This window comes from Ostrinia nubilalis, chromosome 11 (assembly GCF_963855985.1).
Source record: "Ostrinia nubilalis chromosome 11, ilOstNubi1.1, whole genome shotgun sequence".
Classification (NCBI taxonomy): domain Eukaryota; kingdom Metazoa; phylum Arthropoda; class Insecta; order Lepidoptera; family Crambidae; genus Ostrinia; species Ostrinia nubilalis.
In genome coordinates, this window is record NC_087098.1 from 9,677,745 (window position 1) to 9,705,095 (window position 27,351).

At 35.9% G+C, this 27,351-nt stretch overlaps 2 protein-coding genes across 2 annotated transcripts in view; both read left to right on the top strand.

The window, feature by feature from the left end:
• The first annotated feature begins 190 nt into the window (after positions 1-190).
• LOC135076256 (uncharacterized) lies at positions 191-9,488 on the top strand. Its single transcript, XM_063970741.1, has 7 exons — positions 191-500; positions 910-1,034; positions 1,704-1,860; positions 2,969-2,973; positions 8,598-8,702; positions 8,778-8,903; positions 9,238-9,488. The coding sequence occupies exons 1-7, from the start codon at positions 383-385 to the stop codon at positions 9,370-9,372; spliced, it is 771 nt and encodes a 256-aa protein (XP_063826811.1). The 5' UTR covers positions 191-382; the 3' UTR covers positions 9,373-9,488.
• Positions 9,489-15,254: 5,766 nt separating this feature from the next.
• The window catches only part of LOC135076255 (lysine-specific histone demethylase 1A), a 384,526-nt gene continuing 372,429 nt past the window's right edge, over positions 15,255-27,351 (top strand). Inside the window, exons 1-10 of the mRNA XM_063970740.1 lie at positions 15,255-15,356; positions 15,445-15,674; positions 15,792-15,981; positions 16,129-16,282; positions 16,688-16,816; positions 17,305-17,447; positions 17,791-17,940; positions 18,108-18,166; positions 18,594-18,818; positions 19,276-19,424. Of these exons, the coding sequence (XP_063826810.1) occupies positions 15,333-15,356; positions 15,445-15,674; positions 15,792-15,981; positions 16,129-16,282; positions 16,688-16,816; positions 17,305-17,447; positions 17,791-17,940; positions 18,108-18,166; positions 18,594-18,818; positions 19,276-19,424 (1,453 nt within the window). The 5' untranslated portion in view covers positions 15,255-15,332. The remainder of the gene's footprint in view (positions 15,357-15,444; positions 15,675-15,791; positions 15,982-16,128; positions 16,283-16,687; positions 16,817-17,304; positions 17,448-17,790; positions 17,941-18,107; positions 18,167-18,593; positions 18,819-19,275; positions 19,425-27,351) is intronic.

Here is a 27,351-nt window from a genome sequence, read left to right on the forward strand (position 1 = left end):
GGTAATTATCGGATGTACCGCGCGGAGTGAGCCAGGCCTGCTCCTGGTTAAACTGAAGTTAGAGTAAGCTGCGCAAAATGATTTATCTAAATAATATTAGGTATGAGTAAGTGCTTAACCGTTTAATCGGTTTTATCCTCATCGTTACATTTTATTTAGAATCTATTCATATTATAATATTTTTAACTTAACAGTATACTGCGACAAGTTATTTCAATTAGATTGGAGATTCCCTGCTGATATCACGGCAGGGGTTAGTGCCTCTTACCCTTCATGTTGACCGATATTTCTTCATATAAAAGGATGGTAAAATAATCTGGAACCACTTTCCCTCGTGTAATCGATTCATACGCAACCATTTTGTATAATTCAGATTTTGGAAATGTCTTTTATTAGATTAATCACAAGAAATGTACTTGCATTGATATTGCTCATAATAGTGAGCAGCTGTGCAGAGGAAACGTGTGAAACGATGCCAACAGAGATTCATGTCACTAAAGGTACCTAAGTATTTATTATTTTTATTAAGTTAAGTAGTGGCAACCTATGTACATTAATTGAGGCAGCACTTTATGGAAACAAAATTATTGTAATAAATTTGAAAGTGTAAGTACCAGTAGATAATTAACAATGTCTTGTTGGTTGTCCTAATAAATAAATAAAATAAAGTAGAATTACTGTTTGTTTGCAGGATTTATATTTAAAAGCTTCCTTACGCCTAGTTTGTTGACTATGTTACCATCGTCTTTCAACATCTAAAAATATTATATTATTTTCTTGTCATTATCACGGGTGCCTTTCAACAACCTAATAAAAAAATATTCACGGCCGCACTTAACTTGCAAACTTATCAACGCGCAAGTGCGAGTTAACTAGGTACTTATGTAATTCATGATTTATATTTCACAGAGGAGTATGATGATATGGGAAGACTTATCCGATCCTGTAGTGGAGAAGTAAGTGTCAACAAATGTGAAGGAATGTGTAGCAGCCAAGTTCAGCCATCAGTATCAACAGCAACTGGGTTTTTAAAGGTAAATTTATATACACACAACATCAAATAAACCGCACCTTCCGCGACGCGAACTTTAAAGATTTTTTTCTGACACAATCATGGTGCCCCAACAATTTTGATGTTATTTGAAAGCCCAATAAATATCCTTAAAGTAAAACACATTTAATTTCTTAATAAACGATTAACATAAACCATAAATGTGACTTGAAAAAAAGACCTCACTTTGGGCTCACCTCTGGGATCAATTAGACCAATTTTTATGGTTATAAAACCAAATAATGATCTCACGTGTCCTTTTTAACAGATGGATAGCGATTAATCTCAACTTAACAGTTTGATAGCCATAAAAGGTGGCTCAAGCGTAACTAGGTACCTATTTTTTGAAGAAGTGACTCTGGATCCTTCTAAAGGCATATTTTTGGGGTAAAAACCTTTCCTTTAATGAAATGAAATTTAGAACTAGGCTTTTAAATGGTGCCAATATTGGTGGGAAGTAGGAATGCATACGTTTGAAAGTGCTTGTCGCGGGAGGTGCGATTTATTTGATGTCGAGTGTAGTTAGGGCTACCTACTTACATTTTATCGCGCTCTTTAATAACTTGTCGGTTGATTACTATTAACGATTAGATATTATAATCTAATTATTCATCTCGGTGACTGTTGACTTAATAATATTTTTTTTCTATAGGAATGTTTCTGCTGCAGAGAAAACTTTTTGCGAGAGCGTTTGGTAACTCTCACCCACTGTTACGACCCAGATGGCTTGAGGCTTGAAGACGAAGACCGGGCGATAATGGAAGTGCGTTTGCGTGAACCTGATGACTGCAAGTGCTACAAATGTGGAGATTTTAGCCGCTAATATTAACAATTAACTAAAGTTACCTCCAAAATGACTGAATTGTTTATAATCTAGCACATGGAAAATTGATTTATGTTAAAAAGAAAAAGTATTAATTAATTGAAAAGAAATTCTGTCAAGGCCTTTTGTGTACAATTTTAAATGTTAAAATAAAAATAAATAAATAAATCACCTACTGTTTTATTTAAAGTGCGTACCTACTTAATTGATCATACCGACCCGATTAATTAGCGCACACATAATTATGCTATGTTATGTAAGCTGATCTCGATTATTAAATCAAACGAAACTTAGCTCGAAATTGATTACATGTTATTAAGGATAAGAATTTTGAACATAAAATAAATTATTTTTCAAAACTGCCCGTAGGATGTTTTAAATGAAATTAAGAGAAAATAAATAAATGTGATTTCTTTAATCCCAACTAATATTATAAATGCGAAAGTAACTCTGTCTGTCTGTCTGTCTGTTACGCTTTCCCGCTTAAACCTCGCAACCGATTTTGATGAAATTTGGCATAGAGGTAGTTTGAGTCCCGGGAAAGAACATAGGATAGTTTTTATCCCGGTTTTTGAAACAGGGACGCGCGCGATAAAGTTTTTCTGTGACAGACAAAATTCCACGCGGGCGAAGCCGCGGGCGGAAAGCTATTTTTTATAAATCAGTACCAAACATAGGAGAAAATTTCCTATTTAAGCAATTACAATATTGTCAAGTTTTTACTATAAAATACCTTCCTACTTTCTACTTATTACTGTTATTAGGTACCTACTTTATTTATGTATTACTTCATGATTAAGTCGCTAATAGTCTAGTGTAACTACTGCAGAAGCAAAATGGAGGATTTAGCCTACATTCCACGCTGACCATTTTGCGAAGCTATTTGCATAAAATATACCAACATAGCCAATAGGTAAATTATCATCCGTTATCATTCAGTTCCACAGACTATTTATAGGGCTAGAATTAAATGAGTACTTTCTATTACCCTATACCTACTATTACCACGCAATACTTACATGCATCCAAAGAGGTCATACTTTTCAGACTACTTTTTTCCAACTCATTGCGATTGCGAGGCAACTGACCTTAACTGGATGTCAGTCTTAATATAACCCAACGAAGGAGTAGTAATATAGAATAGGTATTTTTTTATAAACAAAGAAATAAAGTTATTTATTTAGCATGGCCCATATTAGTGTTACAAATGAATGGCGACGGATTGTGAGGCTTGTCAGGACCTGTTGTGACGACAGTACGACACTGACGACCACGACCACTCTGGCACAGTATATTATACATACATAATTATATGAGCTAAAAAGATATAATTTAGAAACTGATAATATGATTTATAGCCCGACCAGGAACATAAAAACCCTGGCATAGAGGCGCGTCAATTGCATTTGATAGTGCAACACTGAGTACAGTCGTACCTGTGTTAAATTAATAGGCTAACTTTATGTACTTATCAGGATTCAGGATTACGGGCTAATTTGATATTTTCATAAATTAACGAAAAGGATTATAACAATATTATAGGTAACCTGGTTTAAATAAATTAAATGAAACCATCAATCGAGCTAGTAGTATTTATTTTATTATTCACAATAATCAAATTCAGAACTTCAATATTCAACTATATGTCTGCTCATGAACGCTTCAAACTCGGTACTTCTTTCCCAATTCCATAAAATTCAACACTTACAAAGTGACAAAAAACTTTAAAATAGGTAGTTGAAACAAACCACAGCTAATTTTCATAGTGGACTGTACTATACGATAAACATGTCAGTCAATTTGACAACCTTTGTCGGAGACATTATTCAATGAAAATATTGTCCGAACCCTTAGTATTTCTCTTCAATAAATATTTTAACACATTGTGAACCACTTTTCTTTCACGACTATACAAAGTTTTTAGCAATTTAATTCACAAAATCAATTGCACACATTTAAAATAAAGTTTGTTTAAACTTTGACAGCAATAGACAGTTTAATTATTGACATGCGAGGTGACAAATGTCAATGAAGGTTTCAGTTACTGTTGCCAAGTTGCCATTAAAAGAAATTAGTACCATTAGTTTTCCGCAACATGGCGAGGGTTTTTATGTTCCTGCCCCCCTAGACAAAACGCACTCTTTGATCGAATCGAAAATCGAATCCGTCAAAATTCCATACAAAAAAGGGGCTTTTCGACCACTTTTCGACTGGTTTGCGATTATAATTTGCACTTTGTCTAGACCCACTGGTCAGGCTATACCTACTGTGACTCTGGCAAGAGTGTAGCGACGAAGAAGAAAAATAAAAGTGCTAGTAACAAAAAAGGTCTAGTGCCCCCACGCATTAGTCTACTTCTAAGCTGGCCGAAAGTCTAACAAATCTAAAACAATTTTAAAATTACCTAAGTAGATTAGGTGTAAACTTTTTAAATAAGACAATATAAATACCAGTTCTCGAAATAAAAAGGACTCGAAAAAGGGTTTAATAGTTCACTATAGTTTCAATGAAAGCTGATAGCTGATATTCGTATACGAAAACTAGCCAAGTCAGATCATTAATAGTCTTCAATATAATTAACCTAAGTTATAAGAAGAAATGATATTTTATGTTGTTCTAAAGAACTGACCATTGATTGAACTAGGCACCCGTTTAGATTTCACTTCTTTTGTCGTTGAAGTCAACTGAGTCAACATTTCAACAACCAAGGCATACCTATTATCATAATACTAAACTTGGCTCTCATTTCATAAAACATAAGTTTTTGATTGGATAATCATTACTTTTTGTACTTACTTAAATAAAATTAGTAGGAATTTACTTATAACGTGATTAAAATGCCGATTTTTTTATGTTAATACCTAACTATCCGCTTGATGTTTATGAAATTTGGAGCACATAGGTATGTATCTCGCAAGTCCCAATATAATAATGAGCCTTTGAAGTTTGACACGTTTATGTGAAATAGATGTGAGTTAGAGATGGGTTATACTAGGTAAATTTGATACTAGGTGCACCTATTCCTAGTATTTATTAATACTCGATCCAAATACCGGTTTCACCTAGTACGTAGTAATTTAGCATACTTGACGCGACTAGTGCGGACTAATCCACGTATTAAGACTTTATAGCCTGACCAGGAACATAAAAACCCTCGCCATGTTGCGGAAAACTAATGGTACTAATTTCTTTTAATGGCAACAGTAACTGAAAACTTCATTGACATGTCACCTTGCATGTCAGTCTATTGCTGTCAAAGTGTAAACAAACTTTATTTTAAATGTGCGCAATTGGTTTTATGAATTAAATTGCTAAAATATTTTTATAGTCGTGAAAGAAAAGTGGTTCACAATGTGTTAAAGTATTTGTCGAAGAGAAATACTAAGGGTTCGGACAATATTTTCATTGAATAATGTTTCCGACAAAGGTTGTCAAATTGACTGACATGTTTATCGTATAGTACAGTCCACTATGAAAATTAGCTGTGGTTTGTTTCAACTACCTATTTTAAAAATTTTGTCACTTTCTAAGTGTTGAATTTTATGAGATTGGGAAAGAAGTACCGAGTTTGAAGCGTTCATGAGCAGACATTGCAGTTGAATATTCAAGTTCTGAATTTGATTATTGATGAATAATAAAATAAATCTACTAGCTCGATTGATGGTTTCATTTAATTTATTTAAATCAGGTTACCTATAATAATATTTTTTCGTAAATTTATGAAAATATCAAATTAGCCCGTAATCCTGAATCCTGATACATAAAGTTAGCCTATTAATTTAACACAGGTACGACTGTACTCAGTGTTGCACTATCAAATGCAATTGACGCGCCTCTATGCCAGGGTTTTTATGTTCCTGGTCAGGCTATAATATACATTTTTTTTAAAGATACCACCATAGTAGGTATTAATAATGCAATTTGAAATTGAATAATAATTTCTCCCTTCATACTTCAACAGGCTTAGGACTGTCAACTTAAAAGTTGGCGTATTTAAAAGATATCAATTTCATAAATATATTTATTTACATATTTTTTCTTATTTACATGAATATGGTTTGACTACGTTTGTGTTTGTTTGCTTCGTCGCGCTCAAATTTGTTTGGTCAGACAGAGACGGAGTGAATCTGTACGTTCGCACATAAGCTTAGCGAGAAATACTAGGTGCGCGTAATACGCGACTACGGATTACGTAATAATAACCTCTATTACTTTTATGATAGGGTCGGAAATCGTGTAATTTATAAAATACTAGGTGGATCAAGTATTTAAAAAATTGGAATAGGTGCCGCCTAGTACTGTAAAATACCAAGTGTGTGGATCTGTTCTAGTAAATACGTTTCATCTCTAATGTGAGTTATGAGGGAGTCAAAAGTGGCTCCAAAATGGTTCGTGTAATATTACATACGGTGCTGCTTGCCAGTGTTTTGTTACTTCAACTTAGCTTGACACGCTGCCGCGTGTCTAGATATGCGGCCTGATTTCGTTGGCTTCTTCAAAACAGGTGTTTGACAGACAGACAGAGGGTTGAAGAAGAACCAAGTCATAATTTACCATTCATTAGTCCGTCTTTGACAGAAATTGGCCACACATTGGCTCTCCCTTACCCGCCTTGCTAAGCCCATGCCACCAAAAAACTGTGTACTCAGTGTTGTAACGAAAAATGGTGTATGAACTTACTTATAAGTAAAAAGGTAAAATTAATTATACAAATAACCTATTAGGTAATAGCACAGAATAAGTAATAGTACAGGTACAGAAGGATTACTCCGCAAGACGATTTAAATAAATGCGAGTCTTGCTACGACGCGATACAGTGGAATTCAGCTCGCACAGCACTACGTACCTACAATTTTATTCACCTACAAGTTTTGTCTCTTTCTATCGCGTGCCTCTGAACTCTTCTTACGCTGTTAGGGTTGCTGTCTAGTGAAAAAATAATTAATCTAGGTACTTATTTGTAATGAGGTACGTATGTAGGTAAGGTATGCATTCATTATGGAAAACCTTGGGAGAGGCCTTTGTCCAGGAGTGGACGTCATTTGGCTGAAACGAACGAACGCATTCTGAGCAGTAGTCATAGTAGGTTAGGTTCCTATACTATCCTAAGAATTATTGATTACCTACATGGCCAACATACCTTTCAGCATCTTTGGGAAGCGAAAAAAAAAGATAAATCCGGTAGATTACTTTTCGAATTTAAACACCCGAACGCCGCACAATATTTCTTTCTCTTTATGTCCATTTTTAAATAATACTTCGATCATAGAATTATAATCATACTACAACGCACGCCAGCGTCCTGACGGGCGCGCGCGTGACACTCGACTGATATAATACCCGCCGGCGGGGCGCTTCGCTGTAGGTAATTATCGGATGTACCGCGCGGAGTGAGCCAGGCCTGGTAATAGGTACTTAATTTAAGCAAAGAATAAACTCAGGCCCTGATTCAACCGAGGCGGAGAAGAAAGGAGACGAGTGATGTGCGGCGAAGCTGGCAGGTTATTTTCACAAAAGCGAAGAGGACGTCCTCTCATCTCTAGGAATCGGGCCGAAAAAAAGCCTGAGCCCCGATTACGGTAACTTTTAACGTTTCCAATCCAGACACGCTTCTCGATTGTGCGATACGATTGGTCGTTCAACAGCGTACGTCAGCTGTTTTGACCAATCGTATTGCAGAATCAGAAACGCGTCTGGATTGTAGACGTTAAAAGTTACCGTAATCGGGACTCTGGTGGGCTTTGAGAGATGCAGGATGCAGCATCCGTTGAACAAGAAGTTCTATGGTAGGTATTATTATAACTTATCTAGATACTTTCACAGATCACAAAAACAAAAATTATGAAGGTCGATAGAAAAGATGGCTCAAGACTATTTACAGTAACTTAACGAGTAAGTAAAGGCGCGCGCGCACTTGTGTTTTTGTGAAATTATTGTCGGTTTCACCATCAATCCCTAATTTTTAAGTGACCCCTATGCAAACACAATTCCTGTTATGCGTTACGTTCTTTAATCTTTCTTATTTTGTAGGAACCATATAATTATGGTAGAATAAAAACTTTCTCCAGCTGAGCCGAGGCAGCTACTACAACAATCCGTAATAAAAGCTGTAATCGACTTATATCAGCCAGCCCAGTAGGGTAGCCATGTTTTCCGTAGTTACACACATGTTCGTTAAATGATTTTTGCTGTTTAATCGTGAGGACCCGGGGTGAATTTAACCCAGAAGGCCTTTATAAGGCGGAAAAAATATTTTAGCTATCACACAAATCTTAACTACTAAAGGAGACGGAGGGACTTTCCTGAGTTTAGCTATAATTAAAATGATTTCAAATAAAATAATTTATTTTGCTTTGCTTTTAACGATCTGCAGTATTCAAGATGAATTTGTTTGCAGTCAAGAAGTTACATTATCAACAGGTAATTAGTAACTTTAAATGTTTTTTGTTTAATTTAAGCCGGATCTCCAGGGCGTGTTTTGCTCTACACAATCAACAAAAACATGTCAACATTCAAAAATTTTTTTAGGCAATTTTGTTAAATGTTCAGATAATTTTGTTGATTGTGTAGTAGGGCAACAAAACACACACTGGAGACACCCGGCTTTATTAGTACCTACATAACGGTGACTTGTTTTGTTTACGATTTATTGTTGAAGTCACTGTAAGTTATTATTTAGGTAAGTACCTACTTAAACAAACATTGGCTAATTTTTCAGGACAGGAATGTCAAATGACTCCAGTCATTCATGTTCTTCGTCATCCTGGTTGCAAGCCAAAGGCCATACCATCGTTTGCTTGCGTTGGAAAATGTACAAGCTACGTACAGGTAAAATAAATGTAAATTAAAAGGAGAATAGTCAAACACTTCCTATCCATTATTATTACGTGCTTTTTATTTAAGGTATCCGGAAGCAAAATATGGCAGATGGAGCGAACTTGCAATTGCTGTCAAGAGTCTGGAGAACGTGAAGCCACAGTCGTCTTATTTTGTCCTAAATCCAAAAACGAAGAAAAGAGGTTTATGAAGGTATCTACTTAAATTTTATTTACAACCCTATTCAGCTAACTGCGCAACTCTGTCCGAGTCCGTATCAGCAGCGTCGATGTGACGTCCGTCTCATGGCGCAGTTAACTCAACCGGATAGCTACACCAATGACTGAGCTACACGTACACCATGCTACACTTTTATTTAGGATAATTGTAATTTAAAAATAGTTATTAAAATTGTGTTTTTGTCATTTATATTATCAAATGTTTTGAAAAATTTCCCACTTCCTATAATCGCTCTGAATGAAAGGCATGCCAACAACATAAAAATTTCAAATTGCATTTTATTACAAGACTGTTTCTTTCTGTTTAGGTATCGACAAAAGCTCCATTAGAATGCATGTGCCGTCCTTGTGGCAGCATCGACGAAAGTTCAATAGTTCCTCAAGAGATAGCTGGCTACTCGGAAGAGGGACCTCTGCACAACCACTTCAGGAAAACTCTTTAAAGCGAAAACCAAAACATGTTGTATTTCTACCAGATTAATCCTAGGTAGATAATGCTGTAAAGATTTGTTATTGAACTTAAGATTTTATTTTAATCAATAAAGGCCTTGACACATTATTTGCTTGTTTCAATTACTTTCACTACCCTTTACTTAAAGATTAACCCCTTTACTAATTAATTATTGGTATTGAAAAGATATAAGGTACGACTAATTTTATTTAGAACTAGATAACATTCATCATCATCATTTCAGCCACAGGACGTTTACTGCCTTTTAACATCATTACACAAAAACGTTATTTGAAATTATTAACTCGGGTCTCCAGCGCATGTTTTGCCCTATAAAATCAACAAAAAAATTACATTCAACAAAATTGTCTTTACATCGGTCATCATGGAAAGCAAAAACATTATTGATGCAAACAAAAATGTGTAATGAGACAATGTTTTTTGAAAGAAAGAAAGAAAGAAAAAATATTTATTTGGTACATTTGGTATTTTTGCAGACAATTTTGTTTATTGTTAATTTTTGTCATGTGTAAGGCAAAACACGAGCTGTAGACTAGGCTTTATTTTAATTTTTCTGTCTCCCAGAAATAACAACATTATTTTCTGGAGCAACGTTATTTTTTTTACAAAAAATAAAAAAAGAAAAAAAAAGGCGGGAAACTTCGAAGTGGAAAGACGCGCTTCCGAAAGTTTTAAATTAATTAAACTAAATCTGTTAGATTTTTGTTGTTAGGAAAGTTTATTAAGACGATGGGGAGGGGTAGCAAAAAAAGGAAAAAAGTGGAGGTCACCGGTTTGGATCCGGGCGATCGCAGCAACGGCGATACCAGTTCATCAGATTCCGAGGTGGAGGATGGTCAGGGAAGTGTCCTTGTTCCGTATTATGTTACTGACTACACCAGGTTATACCCAGAGGACTCTGCAGCTTTTGAATTCGTAGTCTTCATAGAGTCATCTGATAGCCAGAGGCCCATTGGTAACAGAGATTTATTATCTCTTTCCAACGTTCTGAGAAGGTACAATAAAGGCGTTAAGTATTTGAAAGCACTCAACAAGTACAAAATAGGAGTCTACTTTGAAAAGCCAGGTCTAGCCAATGCACTACTGAATAATAAAACCTTTTTAAGTGATAATCAGTTCAAAGCCAGCATTCCAGCTTCATCCACCGAAACCACGGGGATAATTCGAAATGTGCCTATAAAGTACAATAACAAAAAAATCTTTACCATGTTGAGCAGTAGTAAGAAGATTATCAGCGTTCGCAGATTCTTCCGCAAAGACACCACAACTGAAGGTTTCTCCCGTCAGCCCACAGGGACAGTCGCCATCACTTTTGCGGCCACGACCCTGCCAGACTTCGTGGAGCTGGGCGGCTGGAGGCACAGCATCTCCCAGTACATCCCTCCAGTTAAGCAATGTTACCGCTGCCAGAGGTATGGTCACATTTCCAAGTATTGTAAGAACGAGGAACGGTGCTCAATTTGCAGTAATGGACACAATTATAAAGATTGTCCAACTCCTAAAGAAAATGCAGTATGCTCTCATTGCAAAGGAAACCATGTTAGTATTTCAGCACAATGTCCAATAAAACAAAAGAAAATACAAGAAAATAGAGTGAAATTTGTTAAAGCTCCCACTTATGCAGACATATCTAGTAAACAAACCTTTCCAGAATTGAGAACAAATAATAAATACTTACCAAAGCCTGAAAACAACTTAATGTCTATATTGAACTCTGATGCAACGGTAATGAATCTTTTAATAGAGTCAATAGTTAAAATTATAACATTAAATAAAAGCAACAACACAACTATTTCATCCAAAAACATTTTAGATATTCTTACAGACACTTTCAGTAAAAATTTTAATTCATCAAATTCGAAGAGCAAATAAATATAGTTCAATGGAATGCTCAGAGCTTTCTGTGCAATCGTAATTTATTTACTAAGTTTATTTATGATAATTGTATAGATATTGCTGTAATATCTGAGACTTGGCTAAAGCCTATTCACAAATTTAAGGTAAAAGGTTATAAAATAGAGCGAAATGACTGTGGAAATGATCATAATGGAGTAGCCATTCTGATTCATGAAAGAATTCAATATTGTAGACTTCAAACTTATTTTGATAACTCATTACAAAATTTAGCAGTTCAAATCACAATCAATAATAAATCATACACAATAGTTTCAGTTTATTGTCCTACTAATAGTTCACCTAGATTTCATATAAAGAAATTTTCAGATTTAATTGTAAGTTTGCCAAAGCCAGTTATTGTAGCTGGAGATTTTAACGCCCATCATACCATATGGGGCTGTAACACTGTAGACAGTCGAGGACGAGATATTTTAGATAGTTTAGATGATTGTGATTTAGTTTTATTAAATGATAAACAGGTTACGACTGTGGGAACACATGTCTGGAGACCGAACGGACTCGACTTGACTATGGTGAGCCCCTGTTTAGCTTTATGCTGTGACTGGAAAGTGCACGATGATCCACTTGGTAGTTATCATTTACCCACAATAACCTCAATACAACTATTAACAACTGCATCGCAACCACGTCTAACATACATGCCAGCAGGTACTGATATCCCTGATCATCCTAATCTTAAACTAGTTAATTGGAAACATTACTCAAAGTTAGTCAATGAAATGTTGTATGATTTTACAGTGTCTAATAGCAATGTTTTGGAATTGTACAACAACTTTTGTGACATCATCAAGTCAGCTGTAAATATGTCAATGCCAAACTCAAATAAAAAAAGTCAATCTCAACGTTTCGTTCCACACAGATCGTCAGTTAAAAAATCTAAACGTCTTTCGGTTCCTTGGTGGAATGATCGCTGTGCTAGTGCTGTACAAAACTCGAAAGAAGCTTACGTGCAATTCAAAAATGACCCTACTCTTGAAAATTATATACATTTTAAAAAATTACAAGCCCTAAAAAAGCGTGTTATTAATACAGAGAAAATTGAGAGTTGGAAAGAATTTTGTTCAAATTTAAGTAGATTTACTCCCATATCTCTTATTTGGAATACTTTACGTAAATTTAATAAAAGTAATAATTGCAAGTTTTCGCAGAATGATTCTTGTCCGCTTTGGGTTCATGATTTTCTTACGAAATACACTCCAGACCATGCAGAATCGCCTCCATTAGATTTCACTAATTGTACAGCAAGTAATGCAAATTCTTATCTGTTAAGCATGTTTACGTTTACTGAGCTTATATCAGCGATCAAATCACGAAAGGACACCGCTTGCGGCTTGGATTTTATCTCTTATAAAATGTTAAAAAAATTAAATAAAGAAAACCTATTAAAATTTCTATTTATCATTAATAGTTTGTGGAAGGAAAATCTGATTCCAGGTCAATGGAAGACTGACTGCTTAGTTCCCATATTAAAACCGAATAAAGATAAAAATAGTCCAGACTCATATCGTCCGATAGCTTTAACATCGTGTGTAGGTAAAATTTTTGAACAATTGATAAAACAGCGTCTGGAGTTTTACATAGAAAGTAATAATTTGCTTCCAAGCAATCAATTTGGGTTCAGACGTGGGCGTTCCGCTCGTGAAAGTTTAGGTTGTTTATACACAGACATACAAAAGGCTTTAAAAGAAAATAACTATCTAATCTGCGTTTTCTTTGATATTGTCGGTGCCTTTAACAATGTCAATCTTACTGTGTTATCCTCGATTCTCTCTTCATTAGGTCTTCCAACTAAAATTGTGGCCTGGTTACATAATTTTTTAAATAATCGCTTAGTACATGTTAAACTTAATAATAAATTATATGGTCCAAGACTCTCTTTCAAAGGAGTTTGTCAAGGAGGTATTTTGAGCCCGTTGTTGTATATTATATACATTCACAGGCTAAATGAAATTTTGGGACCTGATCCCCAAATATGTAATTTACAATTTGCAGATGATTTAGCAATATATACTCAAGGCCCAAATTTGTCCACGTTAACAAGCAAAATAAATGTACTACTTAATAAACTGCATAATTATCTATCGTATTTGAATTTAGATGTTAATGCAAATAAAAGTAAAGTTGTTGTTTTTAAGAAACGCTGCATACATTTATTAAGTTCGGGTATTAAATATAACCATCAAGAACTACCACTGGAATCAGGTGCAAAATTCTTAGGTGTTACTTTCCAACAAAACTTCTCTTGGAAACCCTATGTTGATTGCCTTATAGAAAGATCTCTACGTGCTACAAATATTCTTAAATCTCTTACTGGAACCAATTGGGGTGCAGATCCTAAAATACTTTTATTATTATATAAATCTTTGGTAAGAAGCCATTTTGAATATGCATTTTTTTGTTTTGCCTCTGATAAGAAACTTGTAGAGAAACTTGAAAAAATCCAAAATAAGAATTTGCGACTTATATTAGGAGCAATGAACACCTCACCAATTAATTCAATGCAAATCGAGTGCAACTTACCTCCTTTATTCATTAGATTTGATTATCTTAGACAAACGTTTTTGATGAGATTGTTGTCTGTAAATAATAGTTTATTAACGACTAAGTTATTACAAATTAATTTTCCTTCTTATTTGAGTACTGTGCTATCGGATATCAGAAGGTTAAAAGATGATAATAATGTACATACTAGCGATTTATTACCGTGTTATGGAGGTGAATATGACAGTAAGTTTTGTTTTATAAATGTAATAATTAATAAAAAACTTTCTTGTAAATATGTTGTAAATAATGAACTTAATTCTTGGGAAGGCTATAGACAAATATACACTGATGGTTCAAAAACCGAAGATAAGGTTTCTATGGCATTTTATGACTTAAATGTCAAGATTGGTCATGGGATAAAATTACCATCTGCAGCAAGTATTTATACTGCCGAGGCATGCGCAGTGCTGGCTGCTCTGGAGTACATTGAGCATTCAAACATTGAAAAATGGATAATAGTTTCCGACAGCATGAGTGTTTTAGAAGCTTTGTCGAACCCGTGTCATAACGCAAAAACAAACTATATTATTTTTCAAATAAAAGAAAAATATCACAAACTATGTAACATGGGCAGAGATATTATTTTTTTCTGGACACCTTCACATGTGGGCGTGGTGGGCAATGAAGAGGCAGACACTTTAGCTAAGCTTATAACAAACACATCAGATGTAGTACCTGTTAAAAAGATCAAAATATCATATACAGACTGTTCAACCCTTTTAAAAGAACTAATGAAGAAAAAATGGCTAGACCACTGGCAAGAAAGTATTCAAACTAAAGGAAAATGGTACCACCAGATTAACCATGGAATAGGAAAGCCCTGGTTTACAAAAGGAACCTATAAGAACAGAAAGTTTTATTCTTACATATCAAGATTAAGAATTGGACATGGCCGTTTTAATGAACATCTCCACCGGATGAACATGATCACCTCCCCATCATGCTCATTCTGCAATCAAGCTAATCAATCCCTCCATCACATATTCTTCGAGTGTTCTATATTTTCACTCCAAAGACTCATTTTGATAGAAGACTTATTACAAGTTTATAAAGAACCAGAAGTCATCCCGCGCTCTCTACCTGATCTTCTCAAAAATGAAAACTGTTTCGTAGCATTATACAAGTTCTTAGTTACCACTAAAGAAGAAATTTGAAGAAATTCAAAGCCGAAGTTGAAGGGAAAAAAATAATATTGAAGGGAAATTACTCAGTCGGCTTCAAAATGAAAATGTTTCCTCTCTCTCGCGCCGTCTCCGTGAATACAAACTGAAGACTTGGCTGTATGGCGAATGCCTTTGCCTTTTCCTGCAAGAGGAAAGAACGAAACCAAAAAAAATAAAAAAATAAAAAAAGTCACTGTTAGTATGTCACTTATGTCATTTGTCATTTGATTTGTTTTGTTTCTGATTGAGCGATTCGTAGCTGGATTTCTGTGCATTTTCAATTTATTTTTACTAAAATTTTATCAATATGAGTCGCCGAAAGCGAGCAAAGGTAACCATTTTAATTATGGAATGAGCTGTATAGATATTTATCCCTTTATATTTGTTTTGAACATGAGGTTATGTTTGGGTTGTTATAGGTTGAAAACCGCGAAATGGATGAAAAACTAAAGCAAGATGATTCTGAATCTGATCAATCTGAAAGAAGCAAAGTTACTTCTTCAAGTCCGACGTCGGTCGGTGGTCGACGAGAGTCATCATCGAGTCGAACAACTGAAGTCAAAGAATCTAGGAAAGAAGAGAAGGTGACTATAGAAGAGACCAAAAGCGACGACATTGAAGAGATAAACTATAAAGAAATGCTAAACAGGTAAATTTAGAAAATAATACTGGGTAGGTTTATTTTTAACTATACTGCACAGACTAAACTAAAATTGTTAAAGGCAAACTTAACATAAAAATCTAATAAGTTGCTTAAATTTTACAGTTTGGAAGGTGCAGCATTTCAATCACGGTTGCCATTTGACAAAATGTCTTCATTAGAAGCAGAAAGTTTCTCCGATCTCCAGGGAGCGTCCAGTCAAGCATTTGTCCAAATCAGAAATCGGGTTCTTAAACTCTGGTTTGAGGACCCTAAGAAGCAGCTTACTCAGGAATATGCTGTTCAGAAAATGGAAGTAAGTGATAAAAAGCTCAAAAAAACTTGTTTGTAACAATAAATTTCAGTATTAGAAATGTTAAATAGAAGTTTCCATCCTTTTTTATTCTGTCAGCTCAAAGTCCTATTGTAGAGAAAATGCAGTATTTCTTTTTTCTTATTATAGGCTCCTTATAATGGTGATCCAGCATTGGTGATGAGGACACATGCGTTTCTTGAAAGACACGGATTTATAAATTATGGTATTTATGAACGTATCACACCTATTCCGGCACCACCCAAAGGAAAACAGAGACCTAAAGTGATAATCATTGGAGCAGGTATTTATGTGATTTTTAAAGAAATGACTCACAAATGCTTGTTGAAAATTTGCATTCTTTTGCTATTATTAATTGGCTTAGTGTCTATCATACTGTGTAGTCTGTTCTTATAAACGTGCAAATAATTTCCATTTCATGAGAGACATGAAGGCTTAGAATATTGGCTACTATTTGTTGTATCTCTCACTGGTCAATTAACGATGGAATGGAGATGGAGACACAAATACACAATGCAAAAGTGTCCTACCAGGCTCTGTACTAATGCATACGAAAGGCTATGGTTCAATAAAACAGTATTTGAGTTTTGGTGGCTTTATTGTTCTATTATGTGTTCTGGAGCATTACTAAGTATATTAAAATTTGATGTAAGTTTTTGGCCCTAAAAATGTTTCAATATTCTTACAGGTGTATCAGGTCTAGCTGCTGCGCGTCAACTTCAATCCTTTGGTTGCGAGGTTGTCATTTTAGAGGGACGAGATAGAGTGGGAGGACGGATTTGCACATATAGAAAAGGTCCATATGTAGCCGATTTAGGTACGAATCAATCATTTACTGGTACAACACAAAACTTGTTGAGCATAGATATAGACTAGAGCAGGTGTGGCCCACATAAGTCCTTCATCCCGCCCGCGGCGCGAGTTGATTATTTTATTTATATTTTAATAGCAAGGAGAGTGCTATCGCTATTATGTATTTTTATTGGCCCACTAAAATACTAAACCTCCTTGAAATTATGTTGGACTTCCCTGGACTAGAGCATTTACTTGTAACAGAACAATCAGTGTATAGTGTGTAAACAAAATATCTAGGTGCCACCCTGTCAATAACCAAACGTCATACATTTTACTTGCACACATTTGTAATGTAAAAAATAAATAACATAGAAATGCTCTAGCTAGTCTACATTCACCTTAAGGCTCTTTTTGTAAAAAGAAAGTTAATTCACTAAAAAGTCCAATTTGCTTACATCATATAAAATTCAGTATCTTCATCTGATTGTGGTGCCTACATTTTTATTTCAGGAGCTATGGTGGTTACTGGGCTAGGTGGTAACCCGGTAACAACTTTATCAGTTCAGATGAATATGGAACTGCATAAGATAAAACAGAAGTGTCCCCTATATGAAGCCACTGGAAATCAAGTTCCTAAGCACAAAGATGAAATGGTATGTAAAATATATAATACATAAATATCCTTATTTTGAATGAGAAGCAGGGAAATTATATAAAATAATTTATGCAAACTTCTTCTCAGTACTTGTCAAATACTGGTCTCAAGCACTGGTAGGGCAAAAAGGGTATGAGACATATAAGAGCAAAACTAAGTTATTATTTTTATTTTTTCAGCACTATTTAATACAAATAAAGATTTTTTTTACTTTGAATGCAGTTAAGGCAAATGGTGAATAAAATTTTACTGCTCTGAAGTTCCATAAACTTTTAGACTTATTGTGTGATGAAAAATTATATCAATTTCATTACAACTCACTTTTTTTTCTCTCTTTCCAGGTGGAGCGCGAATTCAACCGTTTGCTGGACGCTACTTCTTATCTGTCGCACCAAGTGGACTTTAACTATTACAACGATACACCCGTCTCTCTGGGCCAGGCTTTGGAGTGGGTCATTAAACTTCAGCAGAAAAATGTCAAGCATAAACAGGTAAAATTATTTTTGAGCAGTGTGATAAAATTATTACCTGTGTGATTGTTTTAAATATAAAATACATATAGTGAATATATATTCACTACATATTATTGGTATATCCATCAACCAGTACAAAGTTACTGTTTTTATTTCTCGGGAGGACTAAAAGGCTTTTCTTCCAGATTCAACATCTAAAAGCTGTGATTACTTTGCAAGAAAAACTCAAAACGAACGTAAATAAGTAAGTACTGGCATTTATTTTTACTCATAAACCTTTATATTGTAATAAATTGTAATGTGACATGCAATAAACGTTTTGAATTTGAATTTGAATTAGATACACATAATAATCCATTTCAGTATTTTAATTCAAGATAAGGAATGAATTAGGGATGAAAAGATACAAAAACTTCCGATACGACACCTATATTGAATCGTTACATCCCTAGAATGAATATAGAAATATTTATCAGGAAATTGACTAAAAGAAAGATAATTTAAAAAAAACACTGAAATTTTAATAATCTATCTTAAAGCCGGCTTATTAGGTTTTTTGTCAGTACAATAGTAACCATGTTTTACATGCGTTACGAGACTACTGCTCTATTTTTATATAGGTATTCATAATGAAGTTGTTGTAAAAATAATTACTATTATGTTGTCAACAGAATGTCTGACATCCAAGAGTTATTAAGGTCCATGAAAGCAGAGAAAGAGTCTTTGATCGCGGATAGACAGAAAGGTGCAACGGGAGACGCAAGCGTCTTGCAAGAGTTTAATTTGCGTCGCTTGAATAGAGAAATGAACTTACTGTGCAACGAGTATGACACTTTGGTCGCCCAGAATACTGGCATTGAAGAGAAATTGACGCAGCTTGAGACTAACCCACCTAGGTACGTTATTAGCATGATTTTGGTTTAATTTAAGCCTATCGAGACCGATGTCATTATTTAAGGTAATTGTTCGTATTGGCCGCTGCGATATAAGCTTTCTTGCTTAGTGCAGAGACCGCCAGAATAAAATTTGTACATGTGACATCTTTTAGTAATAAATACTTTTTAACTTTTTTTTTTATTAAATGAATTTAAGTATTTTTCAATTTAATTCTTACTGAAACACGTCTAGTAAAGTTAAACGCAAAGTAAAGAATAGAAATCGTTACAGAAAAAAATTTAATTCGTCAGCCATTTATTTATTTTAAGACCCCCTGGGTACGTCCATGAGCATTAACCTACAAATGTGTGACGAATCGACTTTATGGGCAAATCAAATTTTTAGTGTGACATCATAATGTAACGTTTGTTTGACTTTATTTGGGAATATTGTTAAAGTTCAATTTTGTTTTTGTAGCTCGGTGTACCTCTCAGTCAGAGACAGGCAGATCTTGGATTGGCACTTTGCCAACTTGGAATTTGCAAACGCAACGCCACTAAACACGCTCTCGTTGAAACATTGGGACCAGGACGACGACTTCGAGTTCACTGGCAACCATTTGACAGGTAAGTTTTTCTAAAACTTTTTTTCGGTTCGCCCCATAAAATTAATATACCTACTTAGCGGAATAAAGCAACAAAGAACTGAATGAGCGAGATATGTCACTAGTAGCAACACTGTGTGATAAAAAGAGATGCGTGATACCGTCACCGTCACATCAAACAGAACCGTTTTTTGCAACAACTCGTTAGCACTTATTGGCACGCTGAAAAGGACATTGTCAGAAACCGCCTAAAAACCGCCCAAAAACATTAACCCATCATAATTATTTTCTATTTTTTTTAATACATTAAGCACCCATTCATTCTAATGGACACTTAAGCATTGAAAAATTAAATAAATAAGTCTTTTAACGTTTATTCTATAATACTATTACAACTTCCGGACGTTTTGGTGCGTGGCATGGTCTAAAACCTATCAAGTTCCATAATTTTTGCCGATAAAATCTGTACGAGGCATTACCGTACTTTATTGCTGGGAGTCCATGTATAGTGATGTTCCTGCGGCCATCATAGACAATAAAATATCGATTTTGAAAATAAAATAAATCGATTAAACTGCTTTGAAGACTAGATTTGCTATAAAAGCTAAAAAGATATTGACACTATTACAAGAAGCTATCTAAAGTGTCCAAGTGGTCGAAGGTCGTAAATAAAATAAAAATAATTAGGACCATAAACTGATATTCATGGTATCATATCTGTAAAAGTGTCAGAATCCGATGTTGAATCCAATGCCAGTTGAAGTGAGAGAAACATATATCAACCTAGTATAGTTGCCAGTCTCTCATAATCTATGCCAATGAGGGTTTTCGCGATTGAAAAATCCGCCAGATGATTGGTTATTTTTGACATGACATTGACAGATATGTCAAAATCCACCAATCATGCAGCATTTGGACCTCGCGTCTACGTATTGCCATCTCGCGGATTTTTCAATCGCGAAAACCCTCATTCATAGCACATGTATAATAATAGACCAAATGAACTTTTATAGATTGTGAAACAGAAGATAAAGATTTTATTATTTTATTAAAATCTTGCCACGAGGTAGTTGTTCAGTAGAAACCAGGATTGGATAATCGCTACAGGCAAGTCAGAACATTTTATAAATATTTTTAATCGATTATATCCTTGTGAATCGTTTTAATAAATTGTCATTTTACTTTTTCAATTAAAACTTTTTCAATCCCTAGTCTTGTCAAACTGTCATAATGTCAACAAATTATAAATGTCACGTCAGTTGACTCAATTTCAGTCTTCTGTGCTTAATGTATTTTTATTTCAATGAAATAGTGCTAAAGGGTTAGTACTAAAAGTGAAAGCCTTTTTTCAGAAAGAAAACCAATGTGGTGCCCTAATTATTCATACTGTTTGAAAGTTACAAGTCAGTGATACAGAGTTGCCGCCATTATAACTCCGTGGTGATACCATACCAAAGAAGAAGTTTTCCTAAACACTTGTGTTATTTTTGTATGTGATCAAATAAAAAGGATTAATGCTACTGCTCAAATGGAATAACTTATCCCAAGAGACCGAATATTAAAAAAAAAAACCTCTCCATAGAAATGATCACCATCACGAGGATGTGAATTTTTTTGAGAATTTGATATTGGTCCTGTAAGAAAAGTAGTTGTATTTCAGTAGTAGAATCAACCCTTCTTGTTTCATCAGCTAGAGTAACTATAAAAACGCCCTGTAGGTAGGTATTATTAAGCTGAAGAGTTTGTTTAGTGTCAAAGACTGTCACACAGTGTAACTTAAATTGGCATATTATGATAATGAACATAAAAACTTAAATAAATATTTATGTTAATATTTTTTCTATTTATTTATTTTCCCAAAGCTTCACAGTGACAGCTGAAACAGCAATACTGTTGTAAAACTAAACTTAGAACAAACTGTTACAAATATTTTACAAATTAAAATAAAACCGCATGTTGCTTTACTTTCTCGTATAGGTAATAAATGTAATTAATGGCTAGATTATTAATGTTACTTTGTTACCCTCAATAGTGAGGAGATCTTATAAAATGGTAACCCTGATTTTCATTGTCATTCAAGTGCTCTTTCTTCGCATAGGCTTCTGTGATTTGGCCAAGGGCCACACACATTGCGATAACATTATGCGACATTGATTTGACAGCAGCGGAGTGAAGTCTTGCGACTATGCAAAATGATACCCTGTAATCGTAGCGCATATAGACATAGACGGGGCGGGGCACATAGCTCGTAGAGCTGATGGCCGCTGGGGCAGGAAAGTTCATGAGTGGCGACCACGAGCCGAAAGACGTAGCGTGGGCAGGCCTCCCACTAGGTGGACCGACGATCTGGTGAAGGTCGCGGGAGGTGCCTGTATGCGAGCGGTGCAGGATCGGTCTTCGTGGAAATCCTTGGGGGAGGCCTTTGTCCAGCAGTGGACGTCTTTTCGGCTGAAACGAACGAACGAACGATACGTATTACCAGTATTTACCAGACATTACTATTTATTGTATACTCGCCGGATTACACGTAGGAGCACGCGCGTTACAGCTTCGGCCTTGCATTATTATAAGATCTTGTTCCGCCATTTTTCGAACTTCCTCCGTGAGGATATCCCCGCCGAATTCTATGATAAACCTATCAAAAGTCATATTCTGCAATGTCAAAATTAATTTGCCGAAATTCGCCGAGCCAGCTATGTCAAATAATATTATTAGGTGTCAAACAGGATACGTTCAGAAATTAATATTACGATTTTAAAGATAAGACAAGACAACTTTTTATTGACGAAGTTGCTGGGACAGCTAGAAACTATTTTTTTTCGGCACTTTAAGAAAATAATAAATGAATGAAAACGCAGCGTGGGACGTCCACCCACAAGGTGGACCGACGACCTGATAAAGGTAGCGGGAAGGCGCTAGATGCAGGCCGCTACCAACCGTGCGATGTGGAAGTCATTGGGGGAGGCCTATGTTCAGTAGTGGACGTCCTGTGGATGAAATGATGATGATGATGAAATGAATGAAAATGACAAATCTTCGAACGTGTATAATACCGTGTCAAAGTAATCATATAATTTTGGCACCTTAATAACTATTGCCGTTTTTGTTGCAAAGATCATGCAGCGCTACTTGCGGATATTATTGGAAAGAAAACTATGTAGGCTCTAGATCTGAAGCCGCTTTAACGAACACGAAGTGCTCATACAATGCGGCGTATTTTCTTCCAGTCTTTAGTCAGGACTTTAGTCGAATTAAAACCCCGGTTGAACGTGATATAGCCGCACTAGAATACGGTGCTTTTTTGCATAATCGCAAGACTTCGTTCCGATGTCGACCGAATGTTATCACGATGTATGTGGCCCAGGGGTTACTGTAGCCGCTAAGGTTTGAAACTTCTTGCTTAAAATATTGTAGTCTTTGGCATAGACTACGACGGTAGTCATGGAGATAGGAGTTTGTTATCTCGTGTCAGATGTAAATGGTGAAAAGAAAACTCATGATTCGTGTTATTTTTATGCAATATGTAGGTATTTTATAAAAGTGGAACCCCGAGTGATCTCCAAAACCCATTCTATTATTATGTACGATTCGGCTTCGATATCTATAATACAATAGGAGTTTATTTCTTGTGTCAGATGACAAGGGTGGAAACAACCTACGATTCATGTTGTTTATTTACGGGCAATATGTGGGCATATTATAAAAGTGGAATGCCGAGTTGTATTTCTAAAACGTGTTCTATTATTTTATACTATTTGGCTGCGACTCGGCGTGACGACAATACAAAACATTTTTCGCGAATCGGTGTTCATACATTCACACAATACATTAGACGCCATGTTGTCATAAACGACATATTATAAAATCGCTGTGATTTAATATTCTTAATCATTAATTTTATGGCAAGTGTCCATCAGGAATCATTGTTCTTACACACAGAATCGTATTATTTCGCTTTCGGGTAGTAATATGTCAAAATTGTTGGTTCTTAGGCGAACAATGTATGGAGAACGAACATTGTCCTTTAATCTCTGAGACATTTTCAGATTTTACGTGAGTGAAATCGTGGATGTTTATGAGAAATAGTGCTACAGAAACGTGGTGACTGGTTCAGTGATTGATTTAATGTACAAAACAGATAAACAGTGAAATAATCCTCACAATGACACACAAATGACATCCAGTATCATCCAAAATCGGTTTCGTTTGACAGCTCGTGGTTGTTGTTCTATTCCAAAGGAAAATTATCTTTATAGTTCGCCCAAATGTACGTCAAGTGCTGAACAATGGCCTCTAAGGATTTCCACAACGAACGGTCATGCGGTGCTCGCATCCAGGTGCTTCTCGCGACCTTCAACAGATCGTCAGTCCACCCTCGTGGGAGGCCTGTCTAAACTGCGTTACGTTTTGTTTATAGATCTACTAGCTTTCTGCCCGCGGCTTCGCCCGCGTGGAATTTTGTCTGTCACAGAAAAACTTTATCGCGCGCGTCCCTGTTTCAAAAACCGGGATAAAAACTATCCTATGTCCATTCCCGGGACTCAAACTATGTCCCTGCCAAATTTCATCGAAATCGGTTGCGAGGTTTAAGCGGGAAAGCGTAACAGACAGACAGACAGACAGAGTTACTTTCGCATTTATAATATTAGTTGGGATTAGTTGGGATACCATCGTTTTCGAATGAGAAGGTACTCAGTTTACTTGTAACGTTTATCGCTTAAATTGCCGAACCAAGCAACAGCAAGAGTGCTGTGATATGTTATTGTTGTATCTTATCACAGTATGATGATGAAAGTACATACGTGAATATTACGGATGTGAGTACGATTAGCTAATTATTATAGTCAATGCTAAGCTGGCGTCACCTATAATTACCTGTGACATTTCGACGCGAGCAAATGGCTCGTCCGTCATGAGCGTCATCAATCATCAACCAATCGCTGACGACACACTTGATCGATGACAAAACGGTTGGTATCGGCAGTATTCGGCAGGCTCCATTAGATCGATTCCTGTCACTTCACTAGTCGCGCGTAGATATACGTATAGAAAGGCAATAATTCCAATTACATGTTGATTGCTGTTGCCATTTTGACAGGCGTTTCTAAAGATCAGGAAACGATTTTTTAAGAATCTGAAAGAAAGAAAATACAGTGTAGGAGCTATATAAATTGCAAATAGTCGGTATAGTATAGTGTAGGAGAGGAATTATGCAAATAACCGGCTGTATGCGCCTCTACCCTGGTACAAACTTAGCTTTCACTGGTTGGGTTTTTGTCAGTCAAGTAGAAGCGGTGCTTGGGGTCGGGTGAAAATCCTACTAATATTATAAATGCGAAAGTTTGGATGTCTGGATGGATGTTTGTTACTCTTTCACGCAAAAACTACTGAACGGATTTTAATGAAACTTTACAGTATTATTCTTTATAACCCAGAATAACATATAAGATATAATTTATGACGATCTGTGACAAACTAAATTTAACGCGGGTGAAGCCGCGGGCAAAAGCTATAGTTCCATAAAGTTCGATTTATAAGTTAAGTACAAATTTTCTTTAGACTTTCTTCGTAAATTCATGCCCCAATCACTACATATTAGCACAGATAACATAATACTAAAATATTAGCATCTGATTATATGAATATACAGGGTGACCCATTGTTGAGTGATCAAAAAGGATTATTCTACTGCTCTAATACAACAACTATATCGTATAATAGTTGTCGCCTGTGATTTCGTATGCGTGAAAACAGTTTGAATAGTTTTTCCCGCAGCATTTTTCATTGATTCTCTGCTCCTATTGGTCGTAACGTGATAGGTGGTGATAGCCTTTCTTAATAAATAGGCTATCTAGCACAAAAATAATTATTCAAATCGGAGTCGATAGTTACCGAGATTAGGGCGTTCACCCAAACAAACTCTTCAGCTTTATAATTTAGAGCTATTAAAACCGAATTATGTACAGCAAATTGAAAACCAACTTGATTTTCAGGGCTAGTAGATATTAAAATATTTAAAGAATTTCTTGAAATTATTGGATAATAAAAAAATAAATAATAAATAAATGAATTTTATGAATTTTTAATTTAATTTATTTAATTATTTAACTTATGTTAAGAATAGTGTCAAGTAATTGCCAACGGTACTACAGTTCTAATTTCGGTGGGCCGACTGCGCGGGCGCTCGGTGGACATCAATTGCGATTTACGAATTGAGGTTGTGGGCAGCCTCCGTTCGCGCCCTAGGGCTCGCTCCGTTATGTATGTGGAATTTTCGAGTTAGTGGCCGGTTGTGATCTTCGCAGCGGATGGCGGACTCCAGCCCCGAGCGGTGGTTCGTGTCAATAATTACTATCATTTCTTCCCACAAATTTCCAACTTCTACAGACGATAAATTACCCACCGACTTCTGTGAATCGTAATAATGAGCGTGGCAGAAATCGCGAGCCCTGCACTTAGCTACTTTACACACGTGTAGAACTAACATCGTGTACGATGCTGAGCGCATATTTGAAGTTAATTATGAAGTGGGAGTATCGTTAACCATCTCTGTGACAGCACCCATTTCAACCGTACGTTCTTCATTGTAAAATGATATATGTGCATTGTGTTCGTTGTTGTGATGTTACTTTATGGTAAGTCTAGAAGTATAATTCACAAATTATCGTGCTTTATAAATTCATCCAACTGTATACGTACAAGCAAACGTTGGCAGATGCAATGTAACTTTCAATTTCTTAACACGGTTGAATTTATTGTTGCTTTATATCGTCGGTTACGCATAAAAAGTGAAGAGTTGAAACTGTTGCGCTGTTATTCAGTCAGGAGATATGGATCGCGACATCCCCAAGACGCCTCTTTTGTACGTTCGGGCAGTGCGTGCGTTGCCGGCCATATTTCTCGCTGTTCGTTCGCTCAGTGTTCGCGGCGTGGGTAGTTGAAAAATGACATCTTGATTGTTGTGCGTTATTCTACTCATGAGAATGTCGACTCGGAGTCGTCGCGTGCACCGCCATTGTTGCCTCGCGGCCCGCGGCCCTACAAATTGAACGATTGTTAACCGTTCCATGAAAATGCTGCTATCGTGACTTGTCACGGAATTATTGTATTTACCGAACAGACGTATTTTGTTACAATACGGTACTTTACGTAAGAAGTGAAATGTCTTACGTATTTTGACTGTTATACATTTTCTGCTGGGGTCCCAGGGTGCTTGAAACAATAGACTTTATCTGGAACGCCCCTATATTGTATTCGGGTCAAGTAGGCATTCTATCGGGCTACACTAATAAAATCTACTGAACCTTTAGTTTACAAAGTGTAGGCGTATATCATGATGAGTATTAGATACTTACATAAGAAACTGGAAACGTGAGCGTTTTGTTCAGGAATACAGGCAGGAATATACTATCAGATATTACATTCTGTTAATAATTACAACAGCCATAATTTATCTCTTACGAGGCATTCATATATCATAAATAAAAAGTAACAAAGCCACGGTCATGATAAATTATAAGCTGTTTTGCTGTTTACTAACGACAAATGGCATCTGAAACAAGTCCCCGAGGTGGCGTCCGGGCCGACCGATCGTTCTCTAGGCGGGCTCGCGGCGGCAACAAGTTTTTGATAACGCCATGCGTGGCGTGAAGCAATAATGAATGTGATACAACTACGGCCTTCCTCATTTATCACGCGGACTATGAATAAAATATCTCGCTGCGCTGCCTTTGGGATAGCCTGGTCGTGCCGGGAACTCGCGGTCCGCTGCGATCGCAATCTCAAAACCCAGTAATGGTTCTGCTCTCGGCAGGTATTCACCTCCGCTCTGGCTGTGGCCGATGCGACAGTACTGCTGGGTATTTTCTCGCAGCCTTTACAAAAATCCATTTAGAAAACTAGTGCAATAAATTTTATATCATCATAAACTTCAATCTCGGTGTCAATCT